At 39.9% G+C, this 14,708-nt stretch overlaps 1 protein-coding gene across 3 annotated transcripts in view; it reads right to left on the minus strand.

Annotated features, from left to right (window-relative positions):
- The window catches only part of PLEKHM3 (pleckstrin homology domain containing M3), a 200,929-nt gene that overhangs the window by 18,670 nt on the left and 167,551 nt on the right, over positions 1-14,708 (minus strand). For 2 of the 3 annotated variants that reach the window (XM_017546708.2, XM_037745057.1), the window contains exon 7: positions 9,705-9,862. The exons of the other annotated variant lie outside the window; for it this stretch is intronic. In XM_017546708.2, the coding sequence (XP_017402197.1) occupies positions 9,705-9,862 (158 nt within the window). The remainder of the gene's footprint in view (positions 1-9,704; positions 9,863-14,708) is intronic. 3 annotated transcript variants of the gene reach the window in all.

Below are 14,708 nucleotides of genomic sequence, written 5' to 3' on the forward strand. Positions count from 1 at the left end.
TTTTAGTAGAGACGGGTTTCACCGTGTTGTCCAGGCTGGCTGTGAACTCCTGAGCTCAGGCAATCCGCCTGCCTCGGCCTCCCAAAGTGCTGGGATTACAGGTGTGAGCCACCGCTCCCAGCCTGGTCATAAAGTCTTTAAGTGCAACGTTTTTCATAGTGAAAACCTAGAAGGATGACTTGCATGTCACATGAAAAACTCAAGCAAGCCAAATGGACAGGACAGAAATGATGAAACTGACTTATGACTGCTGGTTTATTTTGTAAGTCCCATGTTAAAAATGCATGTTGAGGGTTTTTAAGATGAAGTGTTTATGTACTTGTAATCTTGAAGCATTTCAAGATTCAGAAATAGCATCTTTGCAGAAATGTAAAAAGCAGGATTGTCTTTCTAGCAGCATTAGGAAGGGGATTTTAATAACGAGAGATTAGTGATGTGTAAAGATGTCAGAAAGAAAGCTGCATAGGAGGCAATTTAAGGATTTTAAAAAATGAATCTAAGACCTGGGTCATTTTGTGGATTTATGCGACTTTTTTGCTTTTATAGTCATTGTTTTCCCTTAAATCATAGAGCAGTGTCAGCCTAATCTTCTGATTTGTAATTCATAAAAGTTAGAGCCCTTCCTTCTTATTCTCAATCAAGGAGGGCATGTTTTGTCATTGCTATTTTTTAAGGATACGGAATTTTATCATTGTTTCATCAAAATGTTTATCTCTCCCAAAGCTGTGCTTTCCTTGTAGTCCTCCAGGAGGATAAATGCTGGATTAGGCTTTAGTAAAGCAGTTTTATGATTCAGGATATTTTTATTGTATTTAAAATCTTAAAATCTGGGTTTTAGGGTTCTCCTATTTAGGGTAAAGAGAGGTATGTATTTAATTTGTGTTTGAGGATGAGCATGGTAGCTCACTCCTGTAATCCCAGCACTTTGGGAGGCCAAGGTGGGTGGATCACTTGAGGTTAGGAGTTTGAGACCAGCCTGGCCAACATGGTGAAACCCAGTCTCTACTAAAAATACTAAAAAATTAGCAGGGCGTGGTGGTGAGTGCCCGTAATCCCAGCTACTCTGGAGACTCAGGCAGGAGAATCATTTGAACCCAGGAGGCAGAGGTTGCAGTGAGCTGAGGTTGTGCCACTGTACTCAGCCTGGGCAGCAAGAACGAAACTCTGTCTCAAAAAAATAAAAAATTGTGTTTGAGAAGAAAGAATATCTCAAAGTAAAACTGTCAGCATTATCTTCTGAATGGAGGAAAGGTTGCTTTGGTGCAACAAACAGGGGTTTGCCTATACAAGCCTGGTTTAGGCAGATCCTCAGCTTCATAGGTACCCCTTGCTGCACCTGATCTCAAGGGATGCACAGGAGGTGAAAGCTCTGCTGTCACCTCCACAGCACTACTTTGGCCATTTTATAAAAGAAAGGCATATCTTTCCCCCAAACCAATCTAATCATGGCTTTCTGCTCTGAGTGCAAAGACTCCCAAAGCAGCAAAGCTGGGCATGGTGTCTCACGCCTGTAATTCCAGCACTTTGGGAGGCCGAGGCGGGTGGATCACCTGAGGTCGGGAGTTCAAGACCAGCCTGACCAACATAAAGAAACCCCATCTCTACTAAAAATACAAAATTAGCTGGGCATGGTGGCGCATGCCTGTAATACCAGCTACTCAGGAGGCTGAGGCAGGAGAATTGCTTGAACCCGGGAGGCAGAGGTTGCAGTGAGCCGAGATTGCGCCATTGCACTCCAGCCTGGGCAACAAGAGTGAAACTCCGTCTCAAAAATAAATAAATAAAAATAAAAAAGATTCCCAAGGCAGCAAATAAAAGGACATTTCAAAAATAGCAGGATTGGAGAAAGCTTCTTTAATGACAGAGGTACATAATTTTTTCAAATTGATTTTAGGGGGTATATGGCAAAATGTTTTGAAGATTATAGGTACAGAAGGAGCAGTGAGATATAATGGAAAAAAACATGGATTTTGGAGTCAGATGTATTTGGATTCAAGTTTTGGCCTTATCTCTGGGGCCAAGTTAATTGCCTTCTCTGAACCTAGGTTTCTTCGTTATTAAGACAGAGGTAACACTACTTCCTCAGAGGACTGGCAGAAAAATTAGATAAGATATGTAAGTTGCTGGCATTAGTACTAATAAATGTTAGTACCATTCCCTTACAATCCTAGCACCTTCTCTATATATGCCAGAGATGGGGATCCTAAAAATTAATACCAGGGATATATTTTCAAATTGCATAGTTGGCTGGGTGTGGTGGCTCAAGCCTGTAATCCCAGCACTTTGGGAGGCCGAGGTGGGCAGATCATGAGGTCAGGAGTTCGAGACCAGCCTGGCCAATATGGTGAAACCCTGTCTCTACTAAAAATATAAAAATTAGTCAGGTGTGGTGGTGGTAGGCATCTGTAGTCCCAGCTACTTGGGAGGCTGGGGCAGGAGAATCGCTTGAAACCAGGAGGTGGAGGTTGTAGTGAGCCAAGATTGCACCACTGTACTCCAGCCTGGACAACAGAGCAAGACGCTAAAAAAAAAAAAAAAAAAAATTACATAGTCATGAAACTTCCTTCTGCATAATGATTAACTTAATAAGGAAAAGAAAGCCTGAAGGAGTTGACCAATGTTTGCTATATACTCATAATCAAATAAACATGTTAACATGGAGTATATTCTAATACTGAAGAACATAAATCAGTGACTCAGAGTTCAACATAGCACTCCGTCAGAGAGAGGAACAATAGACACTGGGGACTCGGAAGAGGGGAGGGAGGCAGGGAAAGGCTGAAACACTTCCTGTTGGGTACTGTGATCACTACATAGGTGATGGGAATCAATGAAATCCCAAACCTCAGCATCATGTCACATATCCTTGTAATAAACCTGCATATGTGTTCCCGAATCTAAAATTTAAAATGAGAGGGAAAAAAGCCTCCAAAACCTAAAAAAATACAGAGCTCCATAATACTTTTAGAAACGGTGAAACTTCTTTCTTATTGAACATGCACATCACTTCTGTGGATGATGGAGCCCTTCTGGGAGCTCCAGGCCCACCCTCTACTGTGCTCCTCCCATACTTTCATAGAACTGCCTAACGGCCTGTCTGTCCCTACTAGACTCAACCATTTGTGAGCAAGTAGCCTGCTGTGTTCACTCTGTCTCCAGAACCTAGCCCAATGCACACACATGATATGCTCAATAAATCACTTATTAGGGCCAGGAGCAGTAGCTCACATCTGTAATCCCAGCACTTTGGGAGGCCAAGGCGGGTGGATCACCTGAGGTCAGGGGTTTGAGACCAGCCTGACCAACATGGAGAAACCCTGTCTCTAATAAAAACACACAAAATTAGGCAGATGTGGTGGCGCATGTCGAATTAGCCAGATGTAGTTTCGCCATGTTGGCCAGGATGGTTTTGAACTCCTGATCCCAGGTGATCCTTCACCTCGGCCTCCCAAAGTGCTGGGATTATAAGCATGAGCAACTGCATCCTGCCCTGGACTTTTAATAAATGATTTTTTTTTTTTTTAGATGGAGTTTCGTTCTTGTTGCCAAGGGCAGAGGGCAATGGCACAGTCTTGGCTCATAGCAGCCTCTGCTTCTTGGGTTCGAGTGATTCTCATGCCTCAACCTTCTGAGTAGCTGGGATTACAGGTATGTGCCACCACAGCCACTTAATTTTTATATTTTTAGTAGAGATGGGGTTTCACCATGTTGGGCAGGTTGGTCTCGAACTTCTGACCTCAAGTGATCCAAGTGATCTGGCCTAGGCCTCCCAAAGTGCTGGGATTACAGGCATGAGCCACCATGCTGGGCGCTCAAATGTTGTTTTTTTTTTACTGAACTATAATTTTGCCATTTGACCTGAAACGATATTAAGTATATTTTTGAGGACACAAAAATGCCAAATTTAGCAGGAGGGTCAAGGGTATGTGGTAACAAATTCACTAAATATCTTATTTCTAAAATTTTTACATACAGATTTTTTTTTTCCCTCTCTGATGCCTGGGAAGCATACAGATTTTTAAACATGTTTTATTATGAAAAATTTCACAAATATGCGAAAGTAGAGAGAATAGTATAACAAATCCCTGTGTACCTATCACCTAGCTGCCACAATTATTAATATGTGATAATTTCTTTCATCTGTATCATCCCCCTACCCCATCATCAGATTATCCTGAAGCAAATCCCAGACATCAGATTACTTAATCCATAAAGATTTCAGTTACACAGAGATTTTAAAATTTACTTTACTATTCAAATTTGTTTTTGTTTATCACATTTATTTAACACATCTTTATAGACATGTGTTGAATCAGCAACTCAGTATTCCTGACTAAAATTTTCCTTTAATAAGTGTTTTTATTAGTGTCTCTTTTTGCCTTTTCACAGGGTTGTATAAACTACTCTTGGTGTTTAATTGGAAGCTGAACACCAAGAGAAAGCTCAACAGGTTTCTGAAAAGTGTTAACCTGGAATTCCAGGAAAGCTGGTCAGCGTTCCTTCTGACTCAGACATTTGTGCAAGTTTAGAGAACTGCATCTGACTAAGGAAGAACGTGGATTTTCCATAGTTTTTACTACTGAGCAAAGGCCCCTATAAACCTACAGTATATGCTGATGTGGTTATTTTGGTGAGAATCCAGCACCTTAACTATGACCATAGCTACCTTAGAGGAGTGATTCTTTTTTCTGGGGTGATTCATAATCATATGGAGTCCTTGAAGATGCAGATTCTGGAGTTTTAAAAGCCAAGTCTTACAAAAGATTGTGAGGTACAATCAGAGGACAGCACCTCTGCCCCAGACAAGGCACAAGTCCAAGAACCGAGGGTTTTAAAAATGTGTGCGAAACCCAGTGCCTAGATCTTAGTTCCTAATGTCATTCTTTAACAAAAGAAACCAAGGCTCCTTGGACACATGTCTGTTCCTAGGATTAGGGCAGGAAATAAGTAAGATGAGCCTGGAGCATTGGGGAGTGCCAGAAAGTAAGGAAATGCTAAAAACCAAACCAAACCAAAAACAACACCCCAGCAAAAATCCCATAATGATTGGGATATGTCAAGGGAACAGAGGAGGCTACTGAGCGCTTGAATGGCAAAGCTGGGACAGTTTGAGCAATACAGTATAGTACTGGACTGTAACCCAAAGTATAACAAATTATGCACAAGTCCACACTGATTTAAATAAACAACTGAAAAAAAAATAAATAAATGAGGAAGAAGAGACAAATCTCCCATGTGGAAGGATTCTAAATAACTTTATCCATACTTGGCTCCCAAGGGGGTGGAATATAACTTCCCACTCCTTAAGTGTGGGCTATACATAGTGACCTCCTTCCAAAGGGTACAGCATGGAAAGAGTGAGAGGAAGAGGAACTTCACAGTGGAGAAACCTGACACAAACACTACAGTGATAAGTCATGTTGATCGTATGTTCCCTTGATCTGATGTGATGAAAATGGCACTACCTCTATGGCTTTCCTCCCCAAACCCATAAAACCCACTCCACGTATAAGAAAACATCAGGCATATCCAACAGAGATAGTCTTTTTTTAATTTTTAATTTTTTTTTTTTTTGAGATAGAGTTTTGCTCTGTTGCCACCGGGCTGGAGTACAGTGGTGTGATCTCGGCTCACTGCAACCTCCACCTCTCAGGTTCAGGCGATTCTCCTGCCTCAGCCTCCCGAGTAGCTGGGACTACAGGCATGTGCCACCACGCCCAGCTAATTTTTGTATTTTTAGTAGAGATGGGGTTTCACCAGGATGGTCGTGATCTCTTGAACTCCCAATGTGCTGGGATTATAGGTGTGAGCCACCACGTGTGGCCCCAACAGAGATATTCTATAAAATACTGACCAGTACTCCTAAAAACTGTCAAGGTCATAAAAAATAAGGTCTGAGAAACCGTCACAGCCAAGACAGGCCTAGGGAGATGTGACAACTAAATATAATGTGGTATCCTGGAACAGAAAAAGGATAGTAGGTGAAAACTAAGGAAATCTGAAAAGTAGGTGAAAGCTAAGGAAATATGGACTTTAGCTACTAATAATGTATCAATATTGGTTCACTAATTGTAACAAATGTACTATACTAATATACAATCTTAATGGGGAAACTGAGTGTGTGGTATATGGGAACTGTGTACTATATTTGTGATTTCTCTGCAAATCTAAAATTGTTCCAATATGGTTTATTAAAAATTGTTATCTTTGAGCTTAGAGTCAATCGTTCAGTTGAACAATTTTAAAATTTTTATTAATAGATTATTTTTTAGAACAGTTTTAGATTTACAGAGAAATTGAGCAGCAAGTTCCCATATTCCACCCCACCACCTCCTGTTGTGTTTTTTTAATTACCATTTTGCAATCCTATGATACATTTGTTACAAAATTAGTGAACCAATATTGAAATATCATTATTAACTAAAGTCTGCCATTTAAATTAAGGCTCACTCTGATATATAAAACCATAGGTTCTGACAAATGTATAATGTCATGTATACACCACTGAAGTATCATACAGAATAGTTTCACCGCCCTACAAATCTCCTGTGCTTCACCTAAGTATCCCTTCCCAGCCCCCAAAATCCTGCAACCATTGATCTTTTTACTGTCAGTATAGTTTTGTCTCTTCCAAAATGTCACATAGTTGGAATCATATAGTATAGTATGTAGCCGTCTCAGAATGGCTTTGCTCACCTGGGATATATGCATTTAGATTTCTTCCATGTCTCTTTGTGACTTGACAGCTCATTTCTTTTGTTGCTGAATAATATTCCATTGTGTGGATATGCCACAGTTTAGGCCTTCATAAACTACTGAAGGACACCGTGGCTGCTTCTAGTTTTCAGTGATTATGAATAAAGCTGCTATAAACATCCATATGCATGTTTTTGTGCGGATATAAGTTAACTTGTGTTATTTCAAAGTATTTTTTTTTTTAATGTCCAAATGTTTTAGGATTTTTCAGGTATCTTTCTGTTACTGATTTCTAGTTTAATTTCATTATGGTTTGAGAGCAAAGTTTGCATGATTTCTACTCTTTTAAATTTGTTCAGGTTTTTTTTTTTTTTTTTTTGGCCCAGAATGTGGTCTCTCTTGGTAACTCTTCCATGTGACCTTGAGAAGAATGTATATTTTGTTGTTGTTCAGTGAAGTATTCTAGAAATGTCAATTAGATCCTGTTAATTGGCAGTGCTGTTCACTTTAGCTATATGCTTACTGATTTTCTGCCTGTTGGACCTGTCAGCTATGGACAGAGAAGTGCTGAAGGCTCTAACTACAACAGTGAACTTGTCTCTCTCTCCTTTCAGTTCCACCAGTTTTTGTCTTACATATTTTGGCTCTGTTCATACATTAAGGATTGTTACATCTTCTTGGAGAACTAACCCATCCTTATCTTTGGGGGTTCTTCCTCACTAATCCTCATTCTAAAAATGAATCTGAACACTCTTTGTTACCTACTATGGTGGAGTTAGGCAATTTTTTTTTTTTTTTTTTTTGCAACTCTAGTATCTCATTCTGAATATCTCACTCTGGAGATAAAGGTAGTGAGTGAAAGTTTGGTATTATTTCTTTCAATTTTCTATAGCATTCACTGGTGAAGCCATCTGGCCTCTCTGTGGGAAGATTTCAAAATTACTAATTCATTTTCTTTACTTGTTTTAGGTCTACTCATATTTCTACTTCTTGTTGAGTCAGTTTTGGTAATTTGTCTTGTTATTCATTTGTCCATTTCATCTAAATTGTCTAATTTGTTGGTATAGTGCTGTTTATAATATTCCTTTATAATTAATTTCTGTGCCTCTTTCATTCCTGATTCTGGCAATTTGTATCTTCTCTTTTAATCTCTTGATCAGGGTGGCTAAAAGCTTGTTAACTTTGTTGATCTCTCAAGGAATCAACTTGTGATTTTTCTGTTTACTATTTCAGTGATATCTGGTCTGCTCTGACCTTTATTCTTTCTTTTCTTCTGCTTGCTTTGGATTTAACTTACTCTTTTATATCCAGCTTCTTGAGGTGAAATTTTAGGTTACTGATGAGAGCTTTCTTCTTTTCTGATACAGATATTTATGCCTATAAATTTCATTCTAAGTGCTACTTTAGGAGTTTTTCATATATTTTATATTTCGTTTCAAAATATTTAAAAACTTCCCTTGTGCATCCTTCTTTGACTCATGAGTTGCTCAGAAATACACTAATTTCCAAATATTCTGGGGTTTCATTTTTTTTTTTTTTGAGATGGAGTCTTGGTCTGTCGCCAGGATGGTGTGCAGTGGCGTGATCTTGGCTCACTGCAACCTCTACCTCCTGGGTTCAAGTGATTCTCCTGCCTCAGCCTCATGAGAAGCTGGGATTACAGGTGCCTACCACCATGCTTGGCTAATTTTTGCAGTTTTAATAGAGACAGGGTTTTACCATGTTGGCCAGGATGGTCTTGATCTCCTGACTTCATGACCCACCCGCCTCAGCCTCCCAAAGTGCTGGGATTATAGGTATGAGCCACCATGCCCAGCCTGGTGTGCATTTTTAAGAGGTAACTAATCTCTAGGCTATGGGCAAAGTTACTGTTCACCAGTGTCTTCTGATTTTACTCCAAGTGGTCGGTCCAGTTGGGGCCTTCCTCCGAGTGTGCAATTTCCCACTGCCTCTCCCTTGGCCCTAAAAAAGCTATGAGGAGTTTTCTCCCTTTAAGAGGTGGCTAACCTCTAGGCTACGTAAGCTCTATAAGCTAAGTACCTGCTCAGAAAACTGGAGGCTAAACTCTGCGTGTGTGTGTGTATGTCTGTGTGTGTGTGTGTGTGTGTGTGTGTGTCTGCATGTCTATGTGTTTATGTGTCTGTTTTTCTGTGTGTGGGCCAACCCAAATTCCTGCATGTTTACAAATAGTCTTTAGGTTTAAGGAGAGGCCAAAAGGGCTGAGTCAACTCTCAATATCTCAGCTCTACCCTGCATGCTTCAACTCTCCCTGGCTATATGCCTTACCTTCTGTACTGAACCACAGTATAAGTGAGCCCTGCAGGGTGGGAAATGAGCCATGACATTCATGCCCAGAGAAGCCAGTGTACACACATACAGTGTAGATTTCTATTACGCTTTTGGGATGAAAGGAAAAGTAATATGTATCATTTGTGAATCATCCATCAATCCATGGATGTGATGATGCCCAAATATTACTTTGGTTAGAAAAATTATCCCACATAAACTCCCATTTTCTCTCCTTTGGATCCTAAAACTATCATCGCTTCACTGCAGTGCATGCATCTGCAGAGAAAAGCACATGGCCAGGCCCCAGCAGCTCACCAGCGTCCTCTAGTTTTACCTCTGCCGTTCGGTCCAGTTTTGGCTTTCCTCTGGGACTGCAGTTTCCCACTGCCTATCATTTGGCCCTGAAAAAATTACGAAGATGCTTCCTCCTCAATCTTCATTCTAAAATTGAACCTGAATACTCTCTGTTACCTAATAAGGCAGAGTTCGGCATTGTTTCTTTGCAGCTGTTATCTCATTCTGGAAAAAGGTAGCAAGGTAAGGGGTGGAAATAAATACAGGACACCAAAGGGAGAAACATGTTCTCCAAGGACAAGGGAAACCTAATCCAGGGTAAGAGACAGAGATACAGTACTTGACTAAAAGTTGGCCTGATTTGGCCAAAGAAAATGGCATATTACACATTCAGGTGTTCTTTTATGAAATAAGATATTCTGTACCTGCTTGTTGAAATATCCTCAAAAGGGTAGAGAATCTCTCCATTGTTACAGATTTCGCAGATGAACCCCTTCTGGCTACAAAGACTGCAGCTGTACACGTGTGAGGTGGCAAATTTAATGACCTTGCCCAAGAATGGAGCCAGCTTTCCCTCTATTACCTGCAGAAAGAGAAATGGGACAGGGAGGCAAATTTATTGAGAACAGAAGTCTTGCAGACACAGGAAAGGAAAGGGATTCCTTTCCTTTACACAACAGGAAAATCTCTAATTATAATTTCTCAGCAACTCTGAGGAAGAAAAGACATAGTACTTTTGCTCCAAAAGAACCTTCTGGTTTAAACCACTGGAGGTTGTAAATTAACATGCTGAAACTTCTTTTGTATTCCTCTTGCTTCATAGTGTGGTATAAAAGATTGAGAACCAACAAATGCGGAACCCTACGTTGACTGACCAACTTCACAGTTAGGGTGTGGTATAAAAGGAGTGTGGTAGGTTTCCCAAAGTAAACTGAAAACACACAGAGTAAATCTGAATGCATAAGTTTATGCTGTAAATGCAATAATACCTTTTCTCTGATGAAAAGAGAATGAGATTTTTTTTTCACCATCTTCCCCAAGAACATATAGCAAAATGTGGGAAAATAGTTTTTTTTTTTTTTTTTTTTTTTTTTTTTTTTTTTTTTTTTTTTTTTGCTGCTGGTAAGTATAATAAAAAGAGCTTGCAATTTGGCAGTCTGATGGCCATTTTCAGTCTGTAGGTTTTTTTTTTTCCCTTTTAACTCGTGGTGATTTTTAAAATGGGGTAACTTAAACATCGGAAAATTTCACATAAAAATGCGGATTTTTGGAAAAATCAGATGATCTAGAACAATTAGGCTTGGATTCAACGTGATGATAATCCTGGCCACGCAAAGGGGCTGCCTGTTTCCGCTTAGCTATCTGCTCTGCCTGACAGCTGTCGCCACCAGGCCCCAGGGTCTTGCATCTGCTTGCCTTCCACAGTGGCCTCGCCTTTTGGCTTGTATACAACCTGAGTCTGGAACCCATGGTCCACTGATCCTTTCTCACTTAACTAATACCCATGAGCTTCAAAGACTTCAGCATTTCACACATCAGCTAAATAAAATCTGCCTTTACTTCTCTCTAATTAATGCATATACAAATACATGCTGGTTTTGATATAAGAAAACAATTGAAGATTACACTTAATTTGGAAATAGCCGGAAATAACTGAAAACAGTTGGATACTTTCTTTCAAATGTATATAGCTAAATTACAGTTTTACAAAAAAAATAATATCTGAGGGAAATATAGTATAAATTATACCTAAAGGGAAATTACAATGTCTAGGTGAGTAGGTAGCAGTGACTGGTAATATAAAACCAAAAGACTACAAAAAATGGAATCATGTCTTTTGCAAAAAAGGAAGCTATACACAATACTGGAGATAAAAACTGAAGTGTTTTTTAAACATCATGGAATGGTCCATGTTTTAGAAATACAGGTATTGATCGACTTAAGACCTATGCAACTTACGACCATTCGACTTTACGACCACAATCGCTAGCCACGACTGCTCCGCGTCTGGCAGCACAAACGTTGCCCAGCTGGGCGTACGACAGTGCGGACCAGTTTCCGGCAGCGCTACCATCTCCGCGTGCACCATTTCAACTGTACATATAGCCTACTCAACTTACGACCAAATCGTGTTACGACCGGTCTGCCGGTCCCAATCGTGGTCGTAAGTCGAGCACTAGCTGTAAATATAATGATGGTTCCATTCAATCGCCAGACAGGGTGCCCTCCCACGGGTGGAAACAAGTCTGCTCCCAGCCAAGGCTAGGCTTTGGGTCCCATGAAGATGAGGTCTCTGGAAGACTGTAGTGGGTTGTACCAGGAGGTGCCTTTGCCTCTTGGCTCGCACCTGGTCATTTGCAAGGGAAAGGAGTTGGAAGTATGGGGAGAAAGATCTCCTTCAATTGAGAGTCTCTCCCCTTCAACACTGGAGAAGTAAGCCATGCATTTCTTCAAGTTCCAAGGCCACGCTTGGTGCATAGGCAAGGCTTGCTTCAGCCTCGTATGTGGTGACTTAGACCTAGACCTAGGAAACCAAGTATGAGTGGAAAATGAACCTCTAGTTTAACTGTGCCAGAGGAAGCAGCTGCCCAGTGCCTACCCCGCCTTGCCCCTCTCTGTCACGTACCGTGAAAACCCCCTCTCATGTCCTCAAGGCAGTGCCTGCAGGCCGAGGCCATTCTGTGAGTTTCCATCTTTCTTCCACCAGACTCTAAGTCCACTCTCCTCCAAGAAAGTGTTGTCTTTTCTCACCCAGAGTATTAACACTTCTAAGTCTTTCACCTAAATTTATGACTCAGGATTTATTCACATCCTGCCCACTCTAGGCTCACAGAAATAAAATCAAGTGCTAGACACACTGGCTGCCACTAAGGCACTAGCCTTGGGAGCTGCTGGTGGCAGCGCGGGATGCTGCCTGGCATGCTGGGCCCTGGCAGTGCCTCTGCCGTGTCACCCATTGAGCCCTTTCTCAGTTAATGGACGTCGAGTTGGGTCATCTGTCCACTGACCCGATCTCCATGTAAGCAGCCATAGGTTGTGGGCAGACAGGAGCTCAGAGATGCAGCATAAGGCTCTTAAAAAAACCTGGCCATTTGCTGCCTCTAATTCCCTACTGCTTTGGCATATTGGGCTATGTGTTACTCTTTAAAATAATAAAAGAATAACTTTTCTATGAAAAAAGATAAATATAATGGTGGTTAACTCTAGGGAAGGGAATAAGTCAGAGAAGCAAAAACACAGCCATATACAAAATTGAGTATATTACATATATATATATATTAGCTATCCAAACTCATTTTCTATTTCTTAATATGTATGTCCTGGTGCAAGCAAATTGCCACTTTGTATATAGCTGTGTTTGTGCATTAAAAAAATGTATAATAATTTTGCATTAAACTGCAGAAGGTGAACAGAAAAATCAGGTTTATTGCTTTGTGAGAGTAGAGGTTTTTTCCTTAGTAAAGGGGGTAGAAATTATCCTGGCTGTTTTGCGTCAAGCATATATTTCCCACCATTCTTCAACTTACTTTCCTCTCCATTACCTTTAGAAAGCCATAGATAGACCTTCTTTTATTTACGTTCTCTGAGAAACCATTAATTCCAATAAACCCCAGTAAGGCATGATCCTAATACCAACACATGATATATACTTTCTAAGAAACAGCCAGTGCCAAATCATATATCCAACCACCGGCAAACACTTTTCAATTCATCATGAAGTTATTTCTAAATTGTGATGGTAGCACTTGAGTTCGGTTTTCCTCATTTCACTCTTCTCTAGAAAACCAAACTTTAATGAGGCATTGAAAGAGAGGCATTAACAAACTATAGTCCATTTAAGGGAAAACAACCAGGATAGAGAACAGTCTGGAAACCAGTTGAGTAAAGGCTGATGAAACTGGGATGAGAAGAGAAGACGTTGAGGAAGACATGAGAGCGATCATCCAGGATCTAAAGGAGAAGTTTGCGCATCTTTTGCTTAAACTTTTTTCTCCATTTAGATTTCCTTGGAGAAACGGTGTGAACATTTTGAAGGCTTTTGAAATATTTCACCAAATTTACACTGTCAGCAATGTATACTTATTCTTAACTAGGAATCTTAATAAGCTCTGGGGATTGAGATCGTCATAATATTTAGTCTTCCTATAAAACAATGTGATACGTATCTCCATTTCATTAAATCTTCACTTATTATTACTTCATACAAATTTATTTCCTTGTACAAGCTACTCACATTTATTATTTATTTTAAGGTTAAACTTTTGTATATTTTTCTTATTAGCAAACGTTTGCTGGTATATTAGAATATACTGACATTTTTGTGCATCTTACCATATGACAATAATTACTGAATTTCCATGGATGCTAATGATTTTTAGGTAATTCTTTTGGGTCTTTCTAATATTATATCTCTTGTTGAGGTTTCATTTTTTGTTGCATCAGCCAGGGCTAATGGTGCAGTGGCTATTTTTATTATTTCAGTAAGAATCAAACTGGAGCTTATGGAGTTTATAGTGAATGACTCATTTTCTCCATCAAATACATATATCATATCATTCAACACATTTCATTTATTCCCCCTTCTTTTAAATGACAGCTATACTGAGATATAATTCACATAACATGCGATTCACCTATTGAAAGTCTACAATTCAGTGGTTCTTTGTTTGAGTCACAGAGTTGTGAAACATCACCAATCAATTTTAGGACATTCTATCAACTCTCTGAAAAACTCTATATCCATTAGTAGTCACTTCCATTTTCTCTCTACCCTGCCCCTGCAAGCCCAAGGAACCAATAATTTATTTTCTGTTTGGGTGCAGTGGCTCACGCCTGTAATCTCAGCACTTTGGGAGGCTGAGGTGGGCGGATCACCTGAGGTCAGAAGTTCACGACCAGCCTGGCCAACATGGAGAAACCCCATCTCTACTAAAGATACAAAAAAGTTAGCCAGGTATGGTGGTGCATGCCTGTAATCCCAGCTACTTGGAAGGCTGAGGAAGGAGAATTGCTTGAACCCAAGAGGCAGAGGCTGCAATGAGCTGAGGTTGTACCACTGCACTCCATCCTTGGCAACAAGAGCAAAAACTCCTCAAAAAAAAAAAATTAAATAAATATATTTTCTGTCTTTATAGATTTGCCTATTCTGGAGATTTCATGTAAATACAATCATATAATATGTGGTCCTTTATGACTGGCTTCTTTCACTCAGCATAAAGTGTTCAAGGTTCATGCTGATTTTCTTTTAAGTGCCTTCATGGTAAGTCTCTTTTTTCCATCCTACCCTAGACTTTTATCACTCCTCTCTAGATTAATAAAATAATCTCCTAGTTTTATTTCTGGATGTTAGTCTTTTTCCTTAGATCCATCATGCATACATATTAATCAGTTTTAGATATCACTTTCATCATGTATCACCTCTTCCCTCA

The sequence above is a fragment of the Cebus imitator genome, unplaced genomic scaffold (assembly GCF_001604975.1).
Source record: "Cebus imitator isolate Cc_AM_T3 unplaced genomic scaffold, Cebus_imitator-1.0 Scaffold191, whole genome shotgun sequence".
NCBI classification, from domain to species: domain Eukaryota; kingdom Metazoa; phylum Chordata; class Mammalia; order Primates; family Cebidae; genus Cebus; species Cebus imitator.